The 24,718-nt window shown below is 60.0% G+C and overlaps 3 protein-coding genes across 5 annotated transcripts in view; 1 reads left to right on the plus strand and 2 right to left on the minus strand.

Moving 5' to 3' along the window:
• Positions 1 to 1,275: 1,275 nt before the first annotated feature.
• CBX2 (chromobox 2) lies at positions 1,276 to 10,703 on the minus strand. Of its 2 annotated transcripts, XR_014573974.1 has the most exons (6): positions 10,527 to 10,699; positions 10,398 to 10,441; positions 9,789 to 9,854; positions 7,716 to 7,785; positions 2,465 to 7,210; positions 1,276 to 1,802 (listed from the first exon to the last, which is right to left on the minus strand). XR_014573974.1 is itself a non-coding variant. In XM_083805114.1 (5 exons), exons 1-5 carry the CDS (start codon positions 10,596 to 10,598, stop codon positions 5,876 to 5,878), a joined length of 1,587 nt encoding a protein of 528 aa, XP_083661240.1. In that variant the 5' UTR covers positions 10,599 to 10,703; the 3' UTR covers positions 1,862 to 5,875. The 2 variants fall into 2 exon arrangements, 1 of the variants encoding a protein (XP_083661240.1); XM_083805114.1 differs by lacking the exon at positions 1,276 to 1,802 and having other exon boundaries at positions 1,862 to 7,210; positions 10,527 to 10,703.
• An 898-nt stretch (positions 10,704 to 11,601) lies between these two features.
• RBFOX3 (RNA binding fox-1 homolog 3) overlaps positions 11,602 to 24,718 on the plus strand; it is a 174,877-nt gene continuing 161,760 nt past the window's right edge. For both annotated transcript variants that reach the window (XM_083805124.1, XM_083805122.1), the window contains exon 1: positions 11,602 to 11,838. The gene's annotated coding sequence lies outside the window, so the exon portion shown is untranslated. The remainder of the gene's footprint in view (positions 11,839 to 24,718) is intronic.
• Positions 11,920 to 22,125, minus strand: ENPP7 (ectonucleotide pyrophosphatase/phosphodiesterase 7; the record flags this gene model as incomplete). The annotated part of the gene is made up of 5 exons (XM_083805130.1): positions 11,920 to 18,333; positions 18,738 to 18,951; positions 19,085 to 19,705; positions 20,592 to 20,737; positions 21,837 to 22,125. 5 exons carry the CDS (start codon positions 22,123 to 22,125, stop codon positions 18,245 to 18,247), a joined length of 1,359 nt encoding a protein of 452 aa, XP_083661256.1. The 3' UTR covers positions 11,920 to 18,244.

The following is a 24,718-nucleotide window of genomic DNA, read 5'->3' on the forward strand; positions in this document are numbered from 1 at the left end:
CCCCGACGGGGGGGGCGGCCCCGCTCCCTCCCTCCCTCGGCGCAGGGGGGCCGGGAGCCGCGGCCGTGCGGGACCGGGGGCGGCCCCCAGGAGCCGCCGGGGGAGGAAGGGTCCGAGCCGGCACCGGGGCGCCCCCCCGAGCACGGAGGCCGCCGGGCCGGGCTGTCCCGCGGCGCTCGGACGGGGCGGCGGCGGGCGCCGTGCGCGGCTCCGCTCCGCGCCCGGAGAAGCCCCGGGGCCGCCGCTGCGCCCCGCTGAAGGCGGCCGGGTGCCGGGCTGGGCACGGGAGCTGCTCCGGGCCTCGCCGCTCCGCCCTTGAACCGCTCCGGCCGGCGGGGGGCCACGGCGCGGCCTTCCGACGGCGCGGGGCCGGGGCCCCGGTGCGCGGCGGCCGCCCCTGCCCGGCGAGCCCGGCCTTTGTATTCAAATCTCCCTCGGCCGCGCAGCCGGGGGGAAGCGAGGGGGTTTTGTTGTTTTTTTTTTTTTGTATTTTTTTTTTTTTAAGCTGTGTCCTCATTAACCTCCTTTTTCTGCTCCGCTGGGTGAAAGGCGCAGACCCCCTTATTATCAGAGCTGTCAGCATCTGTGCGCGGAAAATGAGTGTCAAGTAGGCGCGGGAGAAAGGGCCGCACAATGGCGCCTTTCTCCCCCGGCCCCAGCGGGGGGGACCCTTTCACACGGGCGCGGCGGGGCCCCAGGCCGGGGCGGTGCGGAGGGGGTGGGGACGGCCCGCGGGGGGGCGGGGGCCCGGCTACCGGAGCCCCGGGACGCGGCCCGAGGAGCCCAGCCCCCCCCCCGCCCCCCCGGCGTTTCGGACGCCCCCCGCTTCTCCCCCCGCCGCCCCCCGCCCCGGAGGCTCCGCTCCCCGCCCTGGGAACCTCCGCTCCGCGGCCGCCCCGACGGGAGCCCCGACGGCGGAGCCCAGGGCCCGGGCTCGGCCCGTCTCGGGGCCGCTTCGCCCCCAGCCCCTCCACGGCGGCCGGGCCCGGGAAGGCGCCGTCGCCCGGGCCCGTCCGCGGCCGCGCAGCGCCCTCCCCAGGCCGGCCGTGCCCGCTGCGCGCCCCGCGGCTCCCGGCGGCCGCCGCCCCCGGCTCGGCTCCATCCAGCACGTGCGGGGCGGCTCCCGGGGCCGGGGGGGGCGCGGAGCGGAGGCACCTGAGAGTTGGGGCCGAGGCGCAGCCCCAGCCCCAACCCCAGCCCCGGCGCCCCCCCTGCGCCCCGCTCAGCCTCCCGCCGGCCGGGAGGAGCCGGGGCCCGGGCCCGGGGAGGAGGCGGGGGGGGGGGTAGTTTCACGGCTCCGCTTCCCCTCAGCCTTCCCTCGCCCGACCCCGGTTCCCGCGGGGCTGGGGAGCACCGGGCCGGGGCTCCCCGCAGCCTCCCGGAGCGGGGAAGGAACGCGGGGCCCCGGGGGGATGCGGGGTCGCAAGGCAGCAGCGGGGCTCCCGCGCTGCCTCCCCCTGCTCGGGCCGGCACAGTGAGCACAGCAGGCTGAAAAGTTAAACAAAATATTTATTGATATACTAAAAAAAGAGCAGTGGAAAAGTTATACAAAAAAAAAAAAACCCGCCCGACGTAGCATCTCCTAGTGTTTTCCTGCAAATAAATTAAAAGTAGCCTAGAGGTCTAAACTAGCACGAGTGTCCAGAAGCACCAGAAACCACACCGCACGGGCCGCGAGCGAGCTGGCGTGAGGGTGACCGCGGCCCAGGGAGCCCCGCGTCGCTCGGCGGGCCGGGCGGCTGTCCTGCTCCAGCAAAGCACTTAGGCTTTCCCAGGGTAATAACATCTCCAACTTTTGTTCTCTGAAAATAAAAGCAAACAAACAGCTGTAGTTTAAAGCAATTATAAGTGTCATACAGGAACGATTTGGCTCTCTCTTTAATTAAAACATACAAATCAGACCAGTGACTGGCGCAAGTTACAAGAACAATTGTTTGTTTTCACCCAATTTCTTTCAGTAAAAACCTCTCCCGCTCTGGAGCCCTTCACACCCAGATCAGAAACTCAAAGCAAACTGAACCCCCTGAAACCATTCCCGTCCTTCCACAAGCTCCATTTTTTTTTTTTTTGGTACAAATATATATATATATAAAAATATACTAGGCTTCTAAGGAAGATGGCTGAATTGGCCACCTCTTCCAGTCCAATGGAAAACAACAAGTATACTTAACCAGATTATGCCTGGAGAAAATATCCATTCAATATACAAATACTGCAGGACTTTCCACATCGGAAACCCCTTAGAAAATGACAAGTGACAAACCTTTAATTGGTTGTTTGACACACAACTGAACACTCAAACCCATAGCAGCAAACTTAAAATAAAAAATAAAAAGGTAGACCTTGAATACTAATGGCACTGACTGGTAAACACGGTCTGCATCAGCTTTCAACCTCTGTCCACAAAAGATTACCGTAAATCACTCACATAATGTGCCTTTGAGAGGCAAACTTCAACACAAACCTTTCACTCAGACGCACGCCAGCGCTGCTGGGAGAGTCAAGGTCCTGAAACACGAGGTCAGGAGGGGCTGGGGAAGGGGGGAGGGATGAGATGAAGTTTAGAAAAATTTCTGGATTATCATTTTCACCATTCTTAAACCTTTGGAATCGAACCAGCTGGTGAGCAGAAAGGCACAATAGCTAAAGCGGTGACAGCAGAGTCCTGCCGCTACCTAGGGCAATGCCTGGGGACGCTGGGTGAAGCCGCTGTGGGGCCGCTCACCCCCCCAGGAGGGTGTCAGCCTGGGGGGGCGTCAGCCTGGCCCGGGGCAAGCTGCCAGAAGGAGAAAGGCATTGGGGCTGTGATGGGGCACTCTGGAGGGAGCAGCCTCCTCGGAGCTGGTGAGCAATGAACACGCCATCTGCCCTCGCGTCTCATCTCATGCACCTTCTGGGGATGCTGAGTGCCTGACCCCTTCTCAGACCATCCTCAAACGCTTTTCCCCTTCGGCAGCCACCTCGGGACACCAGCCCCCACGTCCCATCCTAGGCAAGAGCATCCCTGCCGGGCTGGCTTCCCCTCGGGAGCATCCGTCAGCCACCTCCGGCACTCGGGGCTGGGCGTCCTGCCGAGGACCCGAGGCACCTCTCCCCGCCGGGGTCGCGGCTGTCCCCAAGCACCCTGCGACCACCCAGCTTTGCATAGGCACAAACCTGTCGAAGGACCGGTGTCACGGACAAGGCTGAAATAAGGACAGTTGCAAAAGGCACATCGTCGTTTAGTTTGGATTTGCAAAGGCCAACTAGCAAACATTTGGTGTGTGGGGAAGAGAGCCGGGCATTGCCTCTGAGGTCCCACAAACCCCTCGGTTCCCCTCCCAGAACCGCGCACCCCCAGCCCCAGCGGAGGCCGCGCCTGGGGCACTCGTTTCTGCTAACACAGGCTGATGTTTCCTTGGACTTTTCAAAGCAACGGTTATGTCGTTTGGCAACGTTAAAGACCACAAGGTAAACATAACAGACTGACATTTTGGCATCATGGAGCTCCACGGAAACTGTCCTTCAGGAACCCCGTCTGTGGATGAGGCTCACCTGAGGCTCACCTCTTCCCTGGGGCCCTTTGCCTCGCGGAGCAGCGCCCAGCCCGCTGCAGGCGTGGGGCTGCACGAGGCCTTCTGCAGGCAGCTTGCAGCAAATCCCCCTGGTCCCCAGCTGCCTGGCACCGTGGTGAAGTGACATTCAAGTCAGCACGGCTGCGCATGGGGACAACTGCACAGGAGCTACAGGGATACCCCCTGGCCCGCCCCAGCTCGCCATCAGCTCCCGTAGGATGCTGCGCTCAGGCTCTAGAACAAAACCATCTCAAAGCCATGACCAATGGGACGGCTGCGGATTAAATAAAAAGCTAAGGGAATCCGTTTCTAGCCCACGGGAGCTTTTCCTGGAGAAGACGGCAGCCACCACACAGGGAACAACGTCCCTTTCGCACCCAGGCAGCAAACGCTGCCATCGCTGGTTTTTCATTTCACCTGAGAATTGCACCACCGGCAGCCAACGCGGCTGTGGTGGTCTGATGCATTGGGGGTTCAGAAACGCGTACCCCTCATTTGGTCTTTTTTCCTCTCTGCTCTCCTGCGGGTACCGACGCTGCAAGTGCCCCTGTCCGCGGCAAAATAAGATGCTCGGCCCTGTGGCAGGGCAGTGTGGTCCGGCGAGCGATGAGCCGTGCTGACGCCGTGCCTGCAGCCGCCCCGAGCCACGGCGCAGACCCTGGAGGCACTTCCTAATAACGTACCCAGAGACCTGGCAGATGGCAGGCTTTGCATCTTCTCCAGAGAAGGAGTTCAGCATTAACAGAACTAAAATGACCTCAAATGCTATTAAACTCTGCCTGAACTACTGCTGTTAATTTTGGCTTGTAAGAGTAATCTATAGCAGGGAAAAAGACCTCAGTAAAAAAGCCATTATTGGTTGCAATTACAAGCCAAAATTAACAACCCAGCTGCTGGCTCGGGACCGGAGGGCGAGGTGGCCGCAGAAGATGCCGCTCCTGGAGGCACAGCCCGGGGGGGCAGCAGCAGTGGGTGCCTGCTGCTGACTGCTCTAGGCAACCCGGGCAGGCGTTGTCCTTTGCTGGTCCCGAGCCCTCCAGCTGGAGAAAAATGGGGATGATGAGCACGATTCGACACCGACGAGCATCCAAGGCACGGGGCTTGACAGCAGCACTGGGTCCAGCTGCTTTTTAGCCTAACTCCAGCACCAACCTCAGCCAACTGGGAGTCACAGCACCAACCTACCTGCTGTCAAGAGAGTTTGCGTGCTCTGCAAGACTTAAAAAATATTCCCCAGCTTGGTCCCTGCAAGTGCCTGGACGCTGCTGAGTGTGAGGCCGAGGCGCTACGAGGCCAGGACGAAGCAGGGGAGCGGCTCTGGGCTCACTGGGCTGTACAGCCCCTCAGCTGGACTCGATGCCTGCTGCCCGTCGCCCCTTGCTCTCAAAGAGGCATCTTTCATCATGTCTCATCATCACGAGACCCCTGTCTCATCAGTGTCTCACCATTCAGCCTTTGCTAGACTGGGTTTATTCCCCTCCCTCTAAAAAAGGTTTTTCCCTTAGTAAAAAATGTAAACAATATTTCCTTATCAGCTGGAAACCACGATGGAGGCATCGTGGACTTCACCATCATTGGAACTGACCTAGCCCAGGGGGGTGGCTGGACTTAATGTACCCTGAAAAACCCCCGTACCACAGCCACCCCCCCAGCCCTCGGGTGCTGGGAGCACCAGCTGTCTATTTGGATCGACTTGTGACTGTCCTCGCAGCTTGCAGGTGGATTCACGGCGCGCCCAGAGGAGAGAAGAGGCTCTCCTTTCCTCTCCTTTCCTCTCCCGAGCGTCAGCCTGGCGCGCGGCCCCTCCACCCCTTCTCCCTGCCACCAGAGCCCTACACTGCACGTTCTGCCATTTCAAGCTGCCAAGCAGGGAGAGCCGTGTACGGTGAAGCCTGGCTCAGAACTTGCCAGCCCGTCACCTCCCAGCAGCACGATAACGCCTCTGCTCCTGGCCCGCGGCGCGGGCCCCTCTGCTTGGGGCGCCGGCTCTGGCGGGACGAAGGGCAGCAGGGAGGGACTCCCTCGCGCGCTGGCACTTCTGAGCGGGTTTCACCGTACGTTTCCCAGGCCCTCTGAGCACAAGTCTCAACAGGTCTCGCGGGGTGTGCGTGGGTGCTGCAGACAGTGTCCGAGCTGGCACTGCCTGCAGCACTGGGCGCCACGCTGCAGAGAACGGAGGCAGCCGCTGGCAGGGGCGGACGGTCACCGTGCGACTCCCTGCCACGGGGCGTTCACCTAAAGAAAGAAAAACCTGACGGGAGAGCTGGGCAAGGCTAAGGGAGAGGCCCGGGCACCGCCTCCCTCCTCTCCCGCTCCCTGGCTCAGTATTGCCGCAGGTTGAAAAACCCGACGCTGGTGGGGGACTCCTTGACCGTCACTGTGATCAGGTTAGCGGTGACGTCCGTGACGAAGACGTGCTCGATCAGGCTGCGGGTGGGCTTCCAGTCCTGGCTGGTCTGGATGGAGACGGACATGTTCTGACCCACGCCGGGGAAGGAAGCAGAATCCCGATCCGAGTCCGAGCTGGTCTCTTCGCCTGTGCTCACTTCGGAGAGGGCGGCTGGCTTGCGGCTCTCGGGGGCCCCGTGCCCCTCTTGCGTGCCAGCTGTGCCGCCCTTGGCCGAGTCCCTCTCGCCAGTGACCGCCCTGTGCGCCTGCTTCTCGCTCTTGCTGCTGTCCCCCACGCTGGCAGCATTCGATCCGGCACCGGCTCCGCCGCCCTTCGCGATGGCGGCACCCGCGCTCGCCGCTGCACCGGCGCTTTTGGACAGGGCGCTGCACGCGTGGCGAGGGAGGCTGCTCCCCCCGGCTGCGTTCTGCCCGTTTTTGACGCTCTGCAAGTTTAAAGCTTGGAGGTTCAGCTCCTGACTGGACGCCAGTTGGCTCCCGGGCACAGCCGAGCTCGCAGGCGTCTTGCTGCCGTTGTGCAGCATCTGGGCTCCTGCAGCGAACCCAGACTTCTGGTCCCCTCCAGCACCGCCGCTGGGAACCTTGGCAGCCTTGGCTCCCTGCATGGTCAGCCCAAGCTCCCCAGATCCTTTCTGGTTCCTCATTTTTAAGTCCAGCCCTAAGCCACTCTTGCTCGATGCCTGCGACTTCAGCGCGAGCCTGCTCAGGGGTGAGGCTTCTGCTGAGCTCTGGTTTTGGGACATCCTGTTCATGTAGTGCACGATGGAGCTCTGCCAGCTGATGGCCCGGTTCGGGCTGGTGGAGCCGCTCTTCATCATGTTGGGAAGGTTTTCTGCCGAGGACCCTCCGGAGCTGAGCCCAGCCAGGGTGCCCGGCGCTTCCTTCAGCACAGCCATCCCTGAGCCCTGCGTGCTGTGCTGGGGCTGCAGCTTCCCCATCAGCTTGGCGCTGCCCCCCACCTCCTTGCGGGACGTTTTCAGCACCTTTGTCAAGTTCACGGTCCTCCGAGCTGCCTTCTGCTCTGGGGGGAGAGGTTTCCGCCCACGCTTCTTTCTGGAAGTGTCTTTCATTTCTGGCTTTGCCACCAGGATCTGCGCTTTCTTCTGGGGTACCGGGTGAGTCTCTCTGCTGCGGGGACCTCTCTTTGCTTCCAGGTCACTTTCATCCTCTTCATCGGAGGAGGAAGAAGAGGAGGATGTTGAGGAAGAGGAACTACTTGACTTACTTTTTGAGGGCATCTCTGGTTCCTAAGAAGCAATGAGGAGGGACAGGGAAAGAGTGAAGACAAATTATCAAAGAACAGTTATGGACACTGCAAATCCTCCAGCGTGGTCTGGCTGGGTGCCCTGGACAAGCACACAGGTTCCTTCCCTGTGTTACCCGAGCTGCTCTCCCTGGATGACACACGACCTCTGCCAGAAAATGAACCAAGGAGCGTGCGCTACGGCACTGGCCAGGCGCAAACACCAGGCGGGACCTGGTGCCCGGGAACTGCTCCGTCTCTTTCTACACCACCACCAGACCAGTGACAAAGAGAAGCCCTCCTGCAGGCATCCCCGTCCAGCTGCCCATCCCTGCACTCTGCAAAGCCTCTACAACAGGGTCCGCAGGCACTGCCGTGTCCTCGCCACCCTCCGGAGGCTTAGCGCCCACGACACCGTGCTGTGGGACAGACACCCGCTGGTGCCCCTCAGGGTCAGAGCCTCTCCAGCGCTGTCTCTGCTGTGGATTTCCACCGCCTCCAGGACTCACCACGTGTTTCCTGGGCCTGCCCCTGGGCCGCTTGCCTCTCTTGCGGTTCTGCACTTCTTTCTCGTGTTCCCTGGAAAAAAAAAAAATCACAAAAAAAGATTAAGGACTAAGCCTGCAAAAAAACCAAATGAACAAAAACAAACAAACAAAAAAAAACACATAACAACTGATTCCTCCCTTTCTTCTGTTATTAAAAAAAATCCTGCTCTGATGCTGTAGGTTCTGCTCCGCTCTGAGCAGCAGCTGGAAGGCGTCCCATAACCTGCAGCCTCCCCGTGGGGTACCTGGGCCGGGCCAGGTAGCAGCACCCTTCCCTTCCACAACCACTTCCAACATTTTGGGGCCACACATCGCTATCAGTATTTAAAATACGTCAGGCAGCTGTGCACCTCAGCAGCAGCTTTGGAATGAAAACACCAGGAGCCCGTCCCCCAGCTCTGAGCATTGCTCTGCCAGATGACCTACAGCGACTGGAAGACTCGGGCCAAGAAAGTGAAGAAAAAAGAACTACAAACTGAGGAAAGGGCTACAAAAATGGTGGACAAAGATGGCTGTCCAGGCATCAGGATATTCAGCTGGCTCAGCAAGAAAGCATTTGCCCTGATATACTGGCGGAGAGATGAAAAGAAAAAGTCTCTTGCATAAAACATGGGACTGAACTGCATGGGTGGCTGAAATGTATTTAGCAAACAGCTCCGTTCGCCATGCAACACCTTCCCGATGGCTGCCCTAGTCCTGGTACCTTTGTTCGACTGGAGCCAGCCACAGACCTTCCAAAAAGAGGCATCGGTTTTTGTAACGCTGCCCCTGGGAGTGGCTTCCTGATCCGCGGGCGCTCAGCCCGCGCCTTGCAGGGCCCGGGGAACTGGGGTGGCTCCGGCAGCGAGGCAGAGCTGTTTGTTTGCGTCCTTGTTCGCTACAAGAACACTCCCACCGCAAGAAGCTTCCAGTGGTCAGCGATGCACCACAGCGTTGCCCACCCCGAGCCAGCGACTTTTCCAATTTGCAGCGAAATTTGCTGCTTTGCTGGCAGAATGGGAACAGGCCAACGGATGCATCCGAACGGTCTCTGCTGAGCCCTTCCTTATTTACACACTCGCAGAGCTGTGCTTCCCCTTCCCTGCGAGGAGCAGGCCAGCCGCTGCGCAGAGGAACAGTGAAGGCTCTCCCTGGGATCCCAGCTTTCTCTCTTTCACCGGGCTCATTTTACCTCTGCTGCATCCTTGGCGGGGAGGTGGTGGCCCGGGCCGACAGCCACGCAAAGCCCGGGGTGACCGTACCGAGACCGTGTTCAGGTCACGATACCATTTGGTGTTTCTCCATTTAAAAAGGACAGTGTTAAGCTGTAATACATACGGCTGATTAAACCCGTGCTGTCTGCAATAACCAGCAGCTTCTATTCTTGAAAAAAATGGCTCCAGAAACGAGTTATAATTAAATCCTATCATAAACTTTAATGATTTTTATTAATACGGAGCCAAAATATTTGGCAGCACTGTGCTCAACGTAGCCAGCTGGCTACTTTTCTATCTCCATGCCTGACTCCCGGTGTATAATAGCTGCAGAACAATTGCAGCTCACAGCTCGGCTCCGTGTCGTAGCCCGGCTCTGGCAGAGGACACCATTTTCTCCCACCCATTACTTCCTCACCCCTCTCGCAGCTATGCCCTCCGTAAATACACACTGGTGCCTTTCCGAGTCCACCATTTTCGGAGCCGTAGGAGCCGTCTCCCCACCTGGGCGTGCGGTCACCCCCCAAGCCCGGCCGAGGCCCCGGCTGCTGGTCGGGGAACCAGAGCTAAAGGTCTCTGCTGGGGGCTGCCGTGCGCCCATTGTACGGCGAGAGCACAAACAGATTGTGCACAGGGCCATAAATTCTCCGTGTTTACCCAGCCTGGGGAGAGCCGTCCTAGGTGGACCTGAACTGTAATTTCAGGAGATGAACAAAAGAGCCGTGCCACAAAAGGCACGGAGAGCCTCGCTCTGTTGTTTCCACAACTTCCACCGCACGCGCGGCCAATTAGAAGTTAATTGACTTTATCGTTCGTTTAGAAATATTTATGGTTTGCTCACTTCTTTTGGAAAGCGAGGAGCAGTCTCGGATCAAGGATGTTCTCCTCGGGTTCCCAGCTGTTGTGCCTGGAACAGAAGACGGGACTGGGCGAGAGCACGGGACCGCCGCTCGCCGCCCCCCCTCCCCGTTACCGGCCGGGCCCCGGGGAGTTCAGCCGAGGACAACCGGGCCCTCCGCGAGCCCCGGCCCGAGGACCCGGCTCCGGGCCCCGCGCTTCTCACGGCGGCGCCGATGGGGACGGAGGTGGCCGGGCTCGGGGCGCCGTCGGGGCCCGGGGCGTCTCGACACCGACGGCCGGGGGCGAGGGGCCGGGGGGGCGCGGGCCGGGGGCGGCCTCGGCGGCGCCGCTCGAGGCGAGCCCCGCGCATCCCGGGGGAGCGGGCGGGAGGGGGACGCGCGGCCGGTGCCTGCCCGCCGGGGGGGCGCCGGCCCGGCCCGGCCCGGGGGGGGGGAGCTCAGCCCCACGCGGCGGCGGGGAGGGCCGGGCCGCGGCCGCGCTTATTTGTAAACAAAAGGAGCGGCGCGGCCCGAACAAAAGCGGCCGGGCGGGCGGCCCCCCGCGCCCCGCACCGCCCCGCGCCCCCCCCCCGGCCCCGCGCCCCGCTCACTTGGAGGACCAGCCCCGCCACTTGACCAGGTACTCCAGCTTGCCCTGCGGAGAGAGGCACAGAGAGGCGCGTTAGCGGCGGCGGCGGGGCCGGGGGCGCGGGGGCGGGGGGGGCGCGGCGGGGGCCCACCTTGCGGAGCCGCTTGCTGAGGATGCACTCGGCGGCGAAGACCTGCTCTCCCACGCTGCTCAGCTCCTCCATGGCGCCGGCCGGCCCCGCTCCGGCCCCGGCCCCGGCCGCGGCCCCGCACGCACGCACACACAAGGGGAGCCCCCGGGCGCGCCCCCGACGGCGGCCGCGCGCGCCCCCGCCCCCCCATCCCCGCGCGCCCCCCGGCACAATGCGACGCGCGCGCCCCCGGCGGGGGGGGAAAGGGGGGGGCTCCCCAAATTCCCCGCCGGCCAATGGGGAGCGGAGGGCGGGCCGTGACGGCGCGGGGGGGGGGGGGGAGGCATTGTCTGCCGCGACCCCTCCCCTTCCTGCCCGCGCGGGGGGCGGCCCGGCCCGGCCCGGCCCGGTGCGGGGACAATGGGCAGGGGCTGGCCCGGTTCGGCCCGGCCCGGTTCGGCCCGGTGCGGGCGCGCAGAGCCGCAGCGCGGCGCTTTGTTCCCCTGGGCGCGGGGCCGGCTGGCGGCGTGTGCGGCAGGGCTGGCTCGGCTGGGCACGGCCCGGCACGGCTCGGCACGGCCCGCACGGTGCGGGGCTGCTGCGGGGCTCCCAGCGCAGCCCGGGGGGAGCCGAGAGCCGGCCCGGTCCCGCCCGGTGTCCGCCCGGTGTCGGCGCGGTGCCGGCGCCGTCCCGCCCCGAGCATCCCGGTCCCGGCCGGGCTCGGCCACCGGCTCCGGGCCGCGGCGTGGCCGGGGACAAAGCGGCGCGGGGCAGCCCCGGGGCACGGGGACGCAGCCCCCGCGCAGCCCCCGGTCGGTGCCGGAGCCGAGGTCGTGGTTCCGAACCGCTCGGCGTGCGAATAAAGGCCGGCGGGGCGGGGGGGGGGCCGTCCGGCGGGGCCATCCGTGCCGCGGTGCCAGCCCGCGGGCTCGCGGCCAGGTAGCGCCCGGTCCGGAATCGCTTCCCCGCCGCCCAGCCGGGCCGAGCCGCGCCGAGCCGGGCCGCGCCAAGGAGCGCGCCGCGGCCCCGCGCCCCGGGGCGGGCAGGGCAGCGGGAGCGGCCGCCGCACGGCGGCTGTGGGCGTGGAGCGCCGGGCTCGGTGCTTCACGGGCATGAAGAAGATGAGTCAGCACCGCGGGGAGTTCGCCACCGCGGGCCCGGAGCCTGCGAGCAACCGCGCGGCGGCCGCGGGGAAATGAAATTTCCGTAGCCCGAACGCTTCGGCGCCCGCGGCGTGCACGGACTGAGCGGGGCCCCCCCCCCCAGCCCCGGGCGATGGGGTGTCCTGCCCGCGGGGCTGCCGCTCAGACCCCCCCCGGGACCGCCGCCTCCGGTAAGCGACGCTGGGCTGGGCGAGCCGCTCTGCGCCTCCGCGGGCTGCGGCCGGGCGTTGCGGTGTCCCCGCTGCGGGCGGCGGCGAGGCGGGGGGGAGCCCCTGCGTGGCGGGGGGGGGCGGCGGGGGGCCGCTGCCCCTGGACAGGGGAGGCGTTGGGGCGCCGAGTCCTTCCTAGGCGCTCCCCTGGTGTCGGGTCATGCCGCATCTTATTGTTTTCTTTTGACTGGTTTTGTTCGCTGACGAGAAGAATAGTTAGAAGCGTTTTTTTTTGTTTTTTTTTTTAAGCCAAACGTGAGATGGAAATGTAACCCAGCGCCGCGCTTTTTTTCGTTCTTTAAAGTTAATTTAGCTTTCATCAGCTCTGGTCTTTGTGTGCAGCACGTCTTAAATTTTAGCAAAAAAACGTGCGAGACTTTCCATCCCCGCACACACGAGCCGTGTGCGCGCACAATACGGCATTCACGGCGTTTTATGTGGCAGCTCGAGTGACCGCGCCGGGCGAGGAATGTCAGGCTCGAGCTGCCTCCATCTGGCTCGCAGGCACGGCCAGAAAAGTACCCGAGGAAATAAGCCCGGGTTCCTGCAGCACTGGGTGGGCTCCTCTCCCGGCTGTTCGGCTGCCCCTTGGTGTTGCAGAGCGCCTGGGGAGGATGCAGAAATGCAGTGACTGTTTGCTTCTTTCCCTGAGCAGCGAGGAGGAGGCTGGGCTGGGTGCAGGTGCTTTGTTCGCCTGCTCGCTGAGCCTCGGGGAAGCGAGGTTAGGAGGCGGCGGCGGACCTCTGGCGTTGGGGTCTCGCCGGGGGCTGAGCGGGCAGCGTTTGGATGTGTCTGAGGTGCGGTTGTCTCAGCAGCTTCGTGTATGACCCCTCGTGGCCAGCACCGTCCACTTCATTTCCAGAATAACCGGGTTTCCCCACCGCCGTGCGTCCAGCGCGCCACGCGTGTGCCGGCGCACGCCTCCGCGTTGCTGCCGATCCAAGTTCCCATCGCGAGCGGTGGGAAAAGCTCTGCCTTGCGCCCCGGTCACCTTCTGCAGGCTGGGCTGGAGATCTGCTCTCCATCCCATCCCCGGGGGGTTACTGGGAATGTGCGAGCGAGCTGTCTGGTCTGCACCCGGGCTGCGGCGTGCGCTGCGCCCGCTTCCATTTGGAGCTGCAGTTATTTTGCGTAGTTTAAAAACCATCTTGGGTGCCCGAGGGCAGAGCAAGTGTCTCCTCGAAGCACAAAGGCACTCCGAGCCATGGCCGCAGTCCGGGTTGGTGTGGCCGTTTTCTCAGCTTGATCACAGGTTTCCCATTATTTGATGTCTAATAAAGCTCCAGGTCCTTGAGCCGTGTGGTTAAATGAAAAATCTCACTTTTTTTTTTTTCTCAGAAAAGAAAAAGAAAAGAAAGGAAAAGAAAGAGAACAAATCAATATAAGCACTGACAGACTGAACTTGTGGCTTTAAAGAGTAGCAAAAACAGGAAGTGAACAAAAAAGATCCCACTTTTTTATATGTTAAAATCTCATGAGTTTTTACATTGCTAGTCTGATCTTTTGTTGCGGGCTCAGCAATGCAAGCGTAGCTGCCTGCCCCTCCCTGGTGCCGGCGGGTGCTGGCCCGGCACAGCCCGCCTTTCTCTTCGTCATTTCGGGATGTTTTAGTGACAAAAAAAATAAAACCGTGCTCGAGCGCCTCTTGCCACTGCCCTTTTGCCATCTGCTGCTGCCTGCAGCTCCCCTCGAAAGGGCAGGGAGCGCAGGTGCTGGGTGGGACCAGGACCGCGCGGGCCGGGGCTGTGACTGAAGGCAGGGGGGTCCCAGCCCCTCATCTGGCAGGGGGGTCCCAGCCCCTCACCCAGCAGGGGGGTCCCAGCCCCTCGCCCAGCGGCACATTCCCCGCTCCTGGCTCTGCCAGGTCCCAGCAGCGGCGCCTTCCTGGGCAGCAGTGGCGAGGGCCCCCCCCGACGCCATAGGGGCTCCGTGCCTCTGCCTTCTGCTGGGGGCAGAGCTGCGGGGGGATGCAGGAGGAAATACCCAGAGCCCTCCCCAGGCTGCCTTTGTGCTGGGTTCAGGGTCCCCGTCCCCGAAGGAGGCTTCACCTCTGAGGGACTTGGGAGCGCGCAGTAATATCGTGGTAGCACCAGCAGGGCTAAGTGGCAGCGAAGCCAATAACCTCGGCGGTCACTGAGAAAACTTCTGGCGTCTTAATAATGAGATTCCGACTCCTTAACTAATCTGGTGGAATATAATGTTGTAGCTCTTCCCAAGCATGTCAGACATCCCAGGAATGCCGTGTATCGTGTGTGGTGCCGGTAGCGGGGGTGTGCGGCGCTCAGGTGAAGGAGGGAGCATTCCTTGTCAGAGGAAGGTGCTTCACCCAAAGAGCAGAACCTTTGGATGCAGTTAATGATGCTTCTGGTGGACTGGAGGACTTTGGAAAGGGCACAGCAAGCAGGGCTTTAGTAGAGAGCGTGGGGGTCTCTGGCCAGGAAAATTTTCACAGGGTAGTTTCCAAGAGGTGAAGCAGTGCAGGATTTTTGTCTTGCTCCCCAGTCCTGCCATGGGACTACATGGCCCGCTGTGGCAAGCAGAAGTTGAAGCTGCAGTTAAATCCCTGTCGGCAAAATATTGAATATCAGCTTGGAAGTCTTTCTGTGCTTCTTTTCTCCCAGTGGCAGTGTAAGGTTGTGCCCACAGCCCGTGGCTTTGAGGCACTGACCGAGCAGCTCCTTGCTGCACGGAGCGGGGACGCTGCCGGTCTTTTGGGGCAGGGGCTGGGGCTTGCCCTGGGCTGCAGCCCTCGGTGGCCGTGCTGTGAGAGGAAGGTGCTTCTTGCTCGTCTTGTTGCCAACTGGAGTGGGATTTCTTGGGGGTGACGGCCCCTCTGCTCAGAAGGGACATGCCGTGTTGCCCCTTGGAGCTGACACCCCGAGGTCTGGCAGGTGGGGGCAGTGATGCGATGACCGCAGCGTGTCCCGGGTGTGCTCGGTGTGAGCGTGCAGAGCCGTGGAGCGCAGCGTGGAGCGGCAGAAGCCCGCTGCTGGTGCGGTGGCCGTGGCCGGGCTGTGCCTCAGCGCTGTGCTCCAGCACCCGGTGGCACTGGGGTGGCACTGCCTGCCCGCAGCTTGCGAAGCGCAGACCCGGGGCAGCGCGGTGCGAGGAGCCCGAGGGCAGGCTGTGGGGCCGGGGTGGTGTCCGCGGGGACACCTGGCCTCTGTCTTTGTGTTGGAGCCACCGGGAAAAGAGCGGTGCCCTGTGCTCCCCTCCTGCGCTGCGGGCTCGGGGGTGCCGGGGGGGTGCTGAGGACAAGCAATATCCCCGGCTCCAGAGGAGGAAGCCGGGGCCAGCTCAGGGGGATGGGGATGCCCCGGTGGCCGTGTTTGTTGTGGGCAAATGGTGGTTGTTTTCCCGAGGCGTGAGCCAATTGAAGCGCAGAGATCTGCATGTCATTTGGGTACAGGGCTGGGGACGGAGCCGCGCGACACGGGACAGCAGAGAGCCCCTCGCCTCTGGGCCACGGCGGAGCGCGGTCACCGCAGGGCGCGCTGCCCCCAGCGCGGGCACTTCGAGAGGCAGTAGTTTTCCTGCAAGCTGCGTGTGCGCTGTAAATAAATAAATATATGTATGGAGATGTTTGTTGTTATGCTGCCGTCTTGGAGCAGTTTGGACCCCTGGGTAGCGAGCGTCTTTCTAGCGCAGGAAAAAGAAAGGGAAGCAAATGGCGTGGAAATGCATGGCAAATTGGGATGCAATACACAACAGGCCTCTCCCTGCTGCGTGACCCCCGGCCCTGGGGAGGGGGGGCGGTGGGGAATGAATTACGTGGGGATGGGAGGCGGGGGAGGCGCAGCACTCGCGGAGCAGGAATGTTGGTGAGCCCGGCCGCAGGCAGCCGCAGCCAAGCAGTGCCGACCAGCACCAGGTTTGCCGGCGAGGCCGGGCAGGGGTTTGTCCGATGGCTGAGTGGTTGAAATGTCACACGGTGAATGTACACGGTGTGAGATGCGAAGGGAAGGGCTGGAAGGACTCAAAGAAGGACAGCATTTGGAGTGGCTTCCGCATTTTGGATTTTGCATGGGGAGAGGGAGAGGCTGGGCTGGAAACTTCCTGGGCTGGGAAGCAGGGGGTCACCGGTTGGCTTGGACTGAGCCAGCTCTGGGTGTCTGCGGGGTGACACCGCCCCACACCCACGTGGAGGGGGAGAATCGGCCTCACCCTGTGACCAGAAGCACCCGTAATTCCGGGGCTGCACAGTCAGAGGGATGGGGAGGGCTGGAAGATTCAAACAAGTGCACGATGTGAATCTCCAGGGCATCCCTTGAAGCGAGCCCACGCATCGTGCTGCGGTCAGGGCTGGAATTCGGGCCGAGTGCTTGGTGGGCTCCCAGGCTGCAGCGGCCACAGGAGCGGGGCTGCGTGGCCCCGTCTTGTTCCGCGTAAAGCTCCGGCTCCGTGTTGTCCCCGAGCAGCGCTGCAGAGGGCAGCCCTCCCCGTGCCAGGCATGCTGAAGCCTCGCAGGAGCTCACCACTATCAGCCGCCCGGCCCACAGCCATCACCGGCCGCTGCTGCCCCGTGCCCTGCCGCTGCCCGGTGAGCACGGCACGGGAGCCGTCGCCCACCGCTTGGTGCTGCAGCGGCACGGCCGGCACAGCCCAGGGCGCTGTTTGCGCTGAGCTGTGCAGAAAGTCCCAAGCTCACCAGCAGGATGACTGGGAAAGTCACCGTGCTCTATCATTATTAATATTATTTTAAATGATATTTGCAGCGCTGGCCCGTGTGGCTCCCCTTTTGGAGCCTCCCCATTGTTTGCCTAATGGGCTATTTACTCTGCATGCTGCTGGCCTGACCCCCACCCCCGATACGGTTTCAAGCCAAACGTTTTCTTCCTGTTTTTCTGAGTGGAGTGTGCGTCTCTTGTTTCATCTTGCTGGGTGAAACCAATGCAGGGAAGGCAGCGCGAGCAAGTCTCTATGGCAACAGATGTTTATCGAGCCCCTGAGATGAGGCACGGGGCTGGGGAGAGGCACTTCAGCATCTGGGATGGGGGCCGGGGCAGCTGCCCCGCTGGTGTCCACTGGGAGGGCAGGGACCGGGGCTCCGGGATGGCAGGATTGTCCTGCTCCCTGTCCTGAGCCCCAGCTGAGGGATCCTGGGCAGCTTCCTGCAGGGGAGGGAACTTTGGCCTCATACAAGGGCCTCCTGCATCCAAGGTGCATCAGCCGTGCGGCACAGGAGGGGGACGGGGTGCCACAAGGCCCAGGTGGGCCCAGGCCGTGTCGCTGCTCCATCCCTCTGCCTCTCCAAAATACAGCAGGGATTAAGCCCCCCCTCCCAAAGCTCCGAGGAGGAGGATCTACAGCCCAGGATCAGGGCTGCAGGTGGGTGATGTTTCCCGAGCGCTGCCTGGAGTACAGCAGCCACAGCCTCTCCTGTCTGCTGTGGGTTTTGAGCTTGGGTGGGTGCTGTTTGCCCATTTTTGTCCAGAGCCATAAGGGACAGAAAGTTTTGGATGGACAAACAGAACCATGCTCAAGGCACCCAGGGCTCAGGGCAGGGGCGGGAGACACTGAGCGATGCTGGGATCCCTCTGAGGCTGCTGCGCCCGGTCGCTGCCTTTGCCAAAGCCGAGCTTGTTCTGACCCCGCTGCCACAGCCAGGGGCCCTTGGGCAGCCAGAGCAGCCCCAGCAGCCGGCAGAGACAGGATGAGACCCCTGTCTTCTCCGTGTACCCTGTGCTGGAGACCAGCACCAACTACAGAAGGCTTCTCAGCACATGCAGAACTTAGATATGCTTTTAATTGCTTCAGAAGCTCATCATGTATTAACTGTCCCTGGTCCAAACCAAGTTGGAGTTTTTCTCCCTTGAGCAGATGGGGAAGTTGGGGCAGCACCGACACAGGATGCTTTTGTCAGAGTCACACTGTGCATCGGTGTCAGCTTCCACAGCCACGCATCCCTGGTGCACACCAGAGCTGGGGAGGGCTTCCCTACCCTGGGACTCAGTAACGCTGGAGGAATGTGGATGAGAAATCTGGGGAGGTTTTGGAGCGGGGTCTCCCTGCGCTTCTCAGGCTGTGTTCTTCAGACACGTTCTTCCTCACCTCGCCACACATTTCTGGTAGAGCTGCCTGGAACTTGGAGGCTGTCAAGAGAGGAAAGCACAGTGCTGTTGGTGCTTATTTCTTGTGCGTCCAGCCTGTGGATGTCGGCTGTGCATGCGTGGTGCTGGAAATGCCAGGAAACGAGACCGAGAATTGCTCATCCTGCTAGGTCTCCAGGCATATATGCACGTTGAGGGCAAACAGCAAACTTGCTCCTTCTTTTTCTTGCAGCCAACACACAGGCACATGCCTAACAAGGCAGCACCTCCACAGAGCTTTCTGGCTATCCTTGGAATAAATTACCTCTGCTAGGGGGTTAGCATATTCCTCTCCAGCATTGCAGAGTGAGAGCAATCCCCAGCATCACTGACAGCTTCGTGGCAGCAAGGAGAGGAGCGCTTGAACCTGCAACGGCGAAAGTTCAGCATTAAAGCGGGGAGCCGGGCTCTGCCCGGGTGAGCAGCAGCGTGGAGCTCGTGCAGGGGACTGGGCACAGCAAGCAGCCGCCGCTCTGCATCCCCTGCTCCCTGCAGGAAGGATGCTCCGCCGGCCGCAGCACCTCCCGTTTCCAACCTCTAACGGCTGCGCAGAGCTTTGCCGGGCGTTTTGGGGACGTTTAGACGCCCTTAAAGCGGGAGCTGCCCGGCTGCCGGCTGGCTCAGGGCCGGCCCGGGGCCCGCTGTGCCGGGGGGGAGCGGAGGGAGCCCCCCGGGAGGCTCCGGCTCCGGCCCCGGTCCCGCAGCGGCTGCGGCCGTCGGGCGGCCGCCGCTAGGTGTCGGTGTTCCCGCAGCCATCCGCGGGGCACTCACGCAGCAGGGGCCTGAGGACCTCCAGGGAGCCGTCGTGCGGCTCGGGCGCGATGCCCAGCAGCTCGCAGAGCAGCGCGTAGACGTGGACGCTTTCGAAGGGCTCCGCCAGCAGCCCTCGCTTGAAGGCCGGCCCCACGGCGCGGAAGATGGTTTTCATGTTCATGGCCTCGTTGTCAAAGCCGTGTTCCCCCTTGTTGAACTGGACCTTGATCCGCTGAAAGGGAGGCAGGCTGTGAGCGCCCCGACCCCTCGGCCGCCGGCTCAGCTCCCCGGAGGCAGCATGAGGAGAGAAAGAAAGAGGCAGATCCAAGAAAAGACAGTAAAATGTGTCTGCACACGCATCTTACCCCGTGGATCACGTATCCTGGATCGCTGTACATCAGGAGCGGGGTGATCCGGGAGTTGTTGGCGTAGTGGAATCTCTTTGGAAACTCTTCTTTTTTGTACACATGTAACTTTGGGTGGGCATTTTTCAGGACTGAATACACGTGCTCCAATTTTCCTTCTTTTGGTACCAGCAGTCCGTTTGGTCCATAGTCCAAGAGTTCAAACTGGATGTCTGTGAACGTGAAGTTCTCTACTTTCTGGATGTGAATCTCGTCGGTCTTTATGACCGTCTCCATGCCGTGGTCAGACGTGATGATGAGGTTGAGGTTTGGTTCCAAGCCACTTTCCCTGATACGTTGCCTTAAGTAGCCGACGGTTCTGTCCACCTGGCTGACCATGGTTTTCCTCTCCGTGGACTCGGGGCCGTACTTGTGTCCCGTTGAGTCTGGCTCACCGAAGTAGAGGGCGATGAAGTCGAGGTTGTTCACCGTGAACCATTCCATGACAGTGTCGATGTTCTGTCTCCAAATCGTTTCATTGCTGTAGTTGAATATGGGGGGCTCCACCATCTTCATATTCACTTCTTCCCCTTGATATTTTGCTCGTCCCCCAGGGAAATAGATAGAGCCTGTCTTTAAACCCTGTTAGTGAAGACATTGCACAAACCCACCTGAACTCACTCTGCAGCATCTCTCCATCTGTCAGTACAACAACTACCTACTAATGCGGTTAGTTCATTCAGCCCCCTAATGTCTACCTCTGCCTCTAATGAGGTTTTCTTGCTCATTGCCAATTAAAAGTGATTAATTGAAAGCACTGCCCTTCCCAGAACCCCTCTGCGCTGGTTTCCTCGCTGTGTTAGTAACACTTGCTATGACTTTAGAAAGTGACTTGTTTGTACGTTGCATGGCCCCTCTGGCTCCTGACCACCAGAGCGTTACGGTGTGCTGTGCTGCCGTCATACAAGCACTCACACTGAAGTCAATGGGGCCAGTTTGGCAGGTAAATACAGGCAAAGGTACGTGTCTGGGGCAAGGTCTCGTGTCCTGTCTCAAAGCCAGATTCAAAGCCTGCTGACATTTGAGGAAGTGCTCAGTGAAGTGCTGCAGTGCTCAGTGAAGAGGGGACCAACCCCCTGCACCAGTCCCCCAAAGGTGCTGGGTGAGGCCGAGGAAATGAGGTACGTGCTTTGGAGCGCACTGAGTGCTTGGGCTCGTTATGCTCCCTAAAGAACTGGCTGGGGTTTCCTTGAACAGGAAATGGATAACCTGTTTTATTAATATCTTAATAAAGCTGAAATGCATCTTTTATTTTTTGCTATTTTTAATAGAATTATCATAATTATTCCTGCCAGAGTCTGGGGATTTAAATTTTTTTTGCTGCTCTAATTAGCCTGTCATTTGCAAGGAGGATGTTAGCTCATGGCCACTAGAGATCGTGGCTTGCCTGTAGCTTTTACTGCACGAGTGCAGGCAGGAGACGCCTGTGTCTCGGGGTCTGCGTGCGAGAGGAGCCTGCCCCACTTGCCTGTCTCTGAGCTGTGATCCAGATGGGCAGGCTGCCGTTGTCCCACCAGCTGTCAATGCCTTGCGTGCTGTAATAGGGCAGCTTCACCCCCGTGCTGGTGTTGAACCACATGTTGTGTATCACCCCGTGGTTCTCGAGGTATTTCCCTGTCAGAAGAGATGGACGAGGCGGGTGTGAGCCAGGCTCCCGCCGGGCTTCCAAGTCCGTGTCTGCTTCTCTGGCTCTCCTTCCCCTTTGCCGGCTGTCCTTTTGCCTTTGCTTTTGCCTCCTTCCTCCACCTGGCTCGTACCAAGTTGGGTGGCCAGGAGCAGAGTGTGAGAGGCTGCAGGGGGATGCTGTGAGTCCCAGGGGCCCACGGTGCGGGTGGCTCTCGCCCTGACCCCCCCTCGCCCCTGGAAGCGCAGCTGCCTCCTGCAGTTGCTCTTGCCCTTTTCATCACATTTAGGGTTCACCGTTATGCTGCATTTAACTAATTGCTTTGGTGTTTCGTTTTCTGTTGTTCACAACGGTTGAGGTCAGCATAAAGCAGAAATCCCCTTACAAATGAAAGGCTGGCACTTTGCACTGTCACATTTCATGCTATTTTTTATTATTCTAGTCCTCAAGACTGCACAGTTACTTCTGCATGATATCCCAGTCCTCCTTTGTATTGACGCCGCCTCCCTGCCTTTTCTCATCAGCAGATTTCATTAGCATGCACCACTCTTTTATGCCAAGGTTATTAATGAAAATCTTAAATAAGATTGGCTCCAGAATCGATTCCCCAGGAATTCCCCTGTTACCCTCCCTAGCTTGTCAGTCTCCTTTCAGTATTACCTGCTGTTGCCTTCCCTGCAGCCGGTTACTTACCCACATTAGAGATTTTGTACTAATCTTCATCTTCTTCGTCTTAACTAATGATTTCCCATGTGGCACTGTATCAAATATATTGCTGAAGTCCAGAAAGATGAGATTTACTGGATCTCCCTTACTTAAAAAATCATTTATCTCATCAAATGAGGCTATCAGGTTAGCCTGATGCTATTTACCTTTGATGAATACAGGTTCAGCTTCTGTAACTATTGCCATGTCTCTGACTCTTTTTCCAAAAGTCACATATGCTAAAGCTTACCACGCTATTGAGGCCAGTCCTTGGGTTGTCTGCTTGACTTAGCTTCCCTTATACCTAAGCCTTGAATTTGCTCTTTCACCGTCACACTGCACCCCCCTTTGGGGCTCTGCTTGCTCTGGCAGGCGGGGACTCACCGGTCAGCAGCGTGAAGTGGCACGGGCTGGTGAGGGTGATAAAGGCAGGAGTCATGTACCGCGCCTTCACTCCCTCTGCAGCCATGGCATCGAGGTTAGGGGTGTCCACGTCCTGGTCATAGTTCCACCGAAAGCCATCGAAGGACACCAGGAGGACTTTGTTGCGGCTGGCTACTTGCTGCACGGGGACACATCTTGCTAAAGAGAGGACAGCAAATAGGAACCCCAGAGAAGCGACCATCTTCTTGCCCTTGAACTGGAGTAGCCCAGACATCCAGAGAGCTCGCATTAATATATGCAGGAAGGGACTAAGTTCAGTCCTTATCTAATCTTGCAAATGCTGATCAGGTGCAGGGCTTCAGCCAGAACTTTGTATCAGAATGATCCTCTTTGTTTTTGTCTAACTGAGCTGGATTAGCTGGGATTTCCTTCTGACTCCACCGCCAAACCTGCCTCCTCCATCCGTGGCGCTGGGTGCTGCTTTATGGCACCCGTGAACGTGAAGTGTTGTTGGTGTGGCTGAGGCCAGCATCTACAGGCAGCCCCTGTCCGTCCGCAACCTCCCTGCTCCCCGTGCTGTCCCCCTGTCCCCCCGTGCCTTGCCCTCTCCCCACTTTGTGCCCTGCGAGCAGTGGCCTGAAGTGCTGCAGGGCGTGCAGTGGTTGGGGTGAGCGCTGGCTGGAGGTCCCGGCAAGTGAACAAAGCCTCTTCCTACTGGTGAAGGGGAAATGAGTTTTCTGCCACAAACAGAAAAAGGTGATGGAGTGTGTTAAAATGGGACAGGGCAGCCTTGGAGGAGGAGGTTGTAAGAGGGACTGAGCTCGATGATTTCTCCTGTTACACGGCAATGCTTGAGCTGGGAGGAAGGTCCTGAGGCAACTCGCCTCATGTCCTGAGCTGTTTGTCCATCTCGGGAGGTGCTCATTCGCTGTATTTCATGTCCCATTCGCTGTATTGATGTTCCATTTTATCAATGTCTGTAATTTTTATGACTTCTCCAGGGTTTTGTCATTGCTGATGACTCATTTCTCAGCAAAGCCAAGTTTAAGGCTTTTCTAGACTTATATAACAGAGGTTGACATGGGTCCCCGGGGTCTGAACTCTCAACCTTTGTGTCTTTGCTCATCTCCCTCTCTGCTCGAGTTCCAGATTTATTCCTTGTCTGCCTTGCTTGCAAATTGCAGAGCCATTCCCCTGCCTCACCACGCACGATGGTCTCCTAGGGCCTCCCCAGCTCTGCCTGGGCTCGTTCCTTGGCATTTTGTGCGTGCCCGTGGTTCTTCCTGGCCTGTGACGGTCCCTTTGTAGTCCCAAGCACCCTGAAGCACTCCCGCCTGGAGCGACCCCTCAGGTCCCCCCGACATCCCACTGCTGCCTCTTCCTCCGTGCCTGTTTCCCATGTGAGGCACGGGACAATAGTGCAAGGACATTGCAGGAGGCTTGGGCCTTCCCACCATGGCTGACACGAGTCGGCGGGCAGCGTCGGGCCCTGCGTTTGCAGGCCGTGACCGTGAGCCCAGGCTGTGATGGAGGCCGGGCCAGGCCCCAGCTCTGCTGCTCCTGCCGCTGTCTGAGGGCAGGGGCAGGCCCGGGGCTGGAGGCAGCGCTGCCGGCTCTGCGGGCCCTGGACCTGCGTTTGCTGAAGGAACTATTTTGTTATCAGCATTCGCTGCCTGTCCCCTGGGTCTAATTTGTCCTCTCAGTGAGGACGGAGGGGCCTGCCAGGCACTGAGGGTTTAAAGGGTTCGCACGATAAAGATATTATCGCCTGCCCAGCTCAGGAGGAGTCCTAAATATTCCGTGTGTTGTTCTGAGGTGGGTCAATAAGTCCCCATGCCATTACTGCCTAACAGCACATGGGAAGGTCCTGATAAGTTATCGTGTTCATCTGCTCTACTGGGGAGGGAAAAGGATAGTGAGAAGTAAGCACTGCTCTAATCTCTGAGGAATACTTAATAATAGGAGTGTTTCAAGGCACATTTTGATATTCGGTATCTGTGGAGCATGAGGCACAGATAAAGAACATTACCTTTGGCCTCCCTACCTGGAGACACTGTTAAAAAGGCTGAAGCAGTTGATCTTGCACCAGCAGCACCGCAGCTCTCGCCCCACGAGCGGCCGTGTCTGAGGCCGGTGGTCGCTGCGGGGCCACCATTTCCCTGCTGGGCTCGCTGCGGATCAGAGGCCCCTTGCTGACACTGCTGTTCCTGCCAGGGCCCTGGAGGCAACCAAGGGTGCTGACCTTGGACAGCACGGGTCATTAGTCCCCATGCCTAATGGGGTTGGAGGCTCTTCTGGAGGTGCTGGGCGCAGGGATGCTCAGTGCCCCCAGGCCAGAGCCCCATGGCAGAACAGCGCTGGCTGCAGCACGGGGGTGCAGGGGACACGGGACGTCCCCGTGCCTGGCTAGGGGCTGCCTCTGTCCCAGTGCTGCCCGCAGAAGCTGCACGATCCACCGCCACGTGCCAGGGCTTTGCTTCTTCATCGCTGTTCCTTGCGGCTGTAAATGCTTTGCGGGCTGAGTCTGTCCTTCCCCACGTTTTTGTGCCAATTAACTCAGAAAATACAGATTAAGGTGCTATAAAATAAAAAATTATCAGCACAGACAAGTCACTGCCAGTGGAACAACCCAAGTTTGAAGCACGCCGCTTGGGGCCAAGCCTCTGTTTCCAGCTTGTACAAAACCAGACATTCCCAGCATCCTTGGGTGAAAATGCAGCTTCCCCACTCGGTCAGGGCTTTGCTGCTTTGCAGCACCCGGGCAGTGCTGGGCTGATCGGGGGGAAAGTCGGGCATGTGCTGGGCACTTGGGCCAGGAGGGCAGGGGATGGATTTCTTTCCTTCCTTCCATCTTTATTTTTTAATGGAAAATAAAACTGCAA

The sequence above is a fragment of the Anser anser genome (assembly GCF_964211835.1).
Source record: "Anser anser genome assembly, chromosome: 19".
Classification (NCBI taxonomy): domain Eukaryota; kingdom Metazoa; phylum Chordata; class Aves; order Anseriformes; family Anatidae; genus Anser; species Anser anser.

Bases quoted from the DNA above. Each gene is read 5' to 3' on its own strand.
- CBX2 (XM_083805114.1), bottom strand. From the start codon at position 10,598: ATGGAGGAGCTGAGCAGCGTGGGAGAGCAGGTCTTCGCCGCCGAGTGC. The intron at 10,442-10,526 runs GTGGGCCCCCGC...CTCTCTCCGCAG, and splicing joins TCAGCAAGCGGCTCCGCAAG to GGCAAGCTGGAGTACCTGGT. The intron at 7,211-7,715 runs GTGAGTCCTGGA...ATTGCTTCTTAG, and splicing joins GCAGGCCCAGGAAACACGTG to GAACCAGAGATGCCCTCAAA.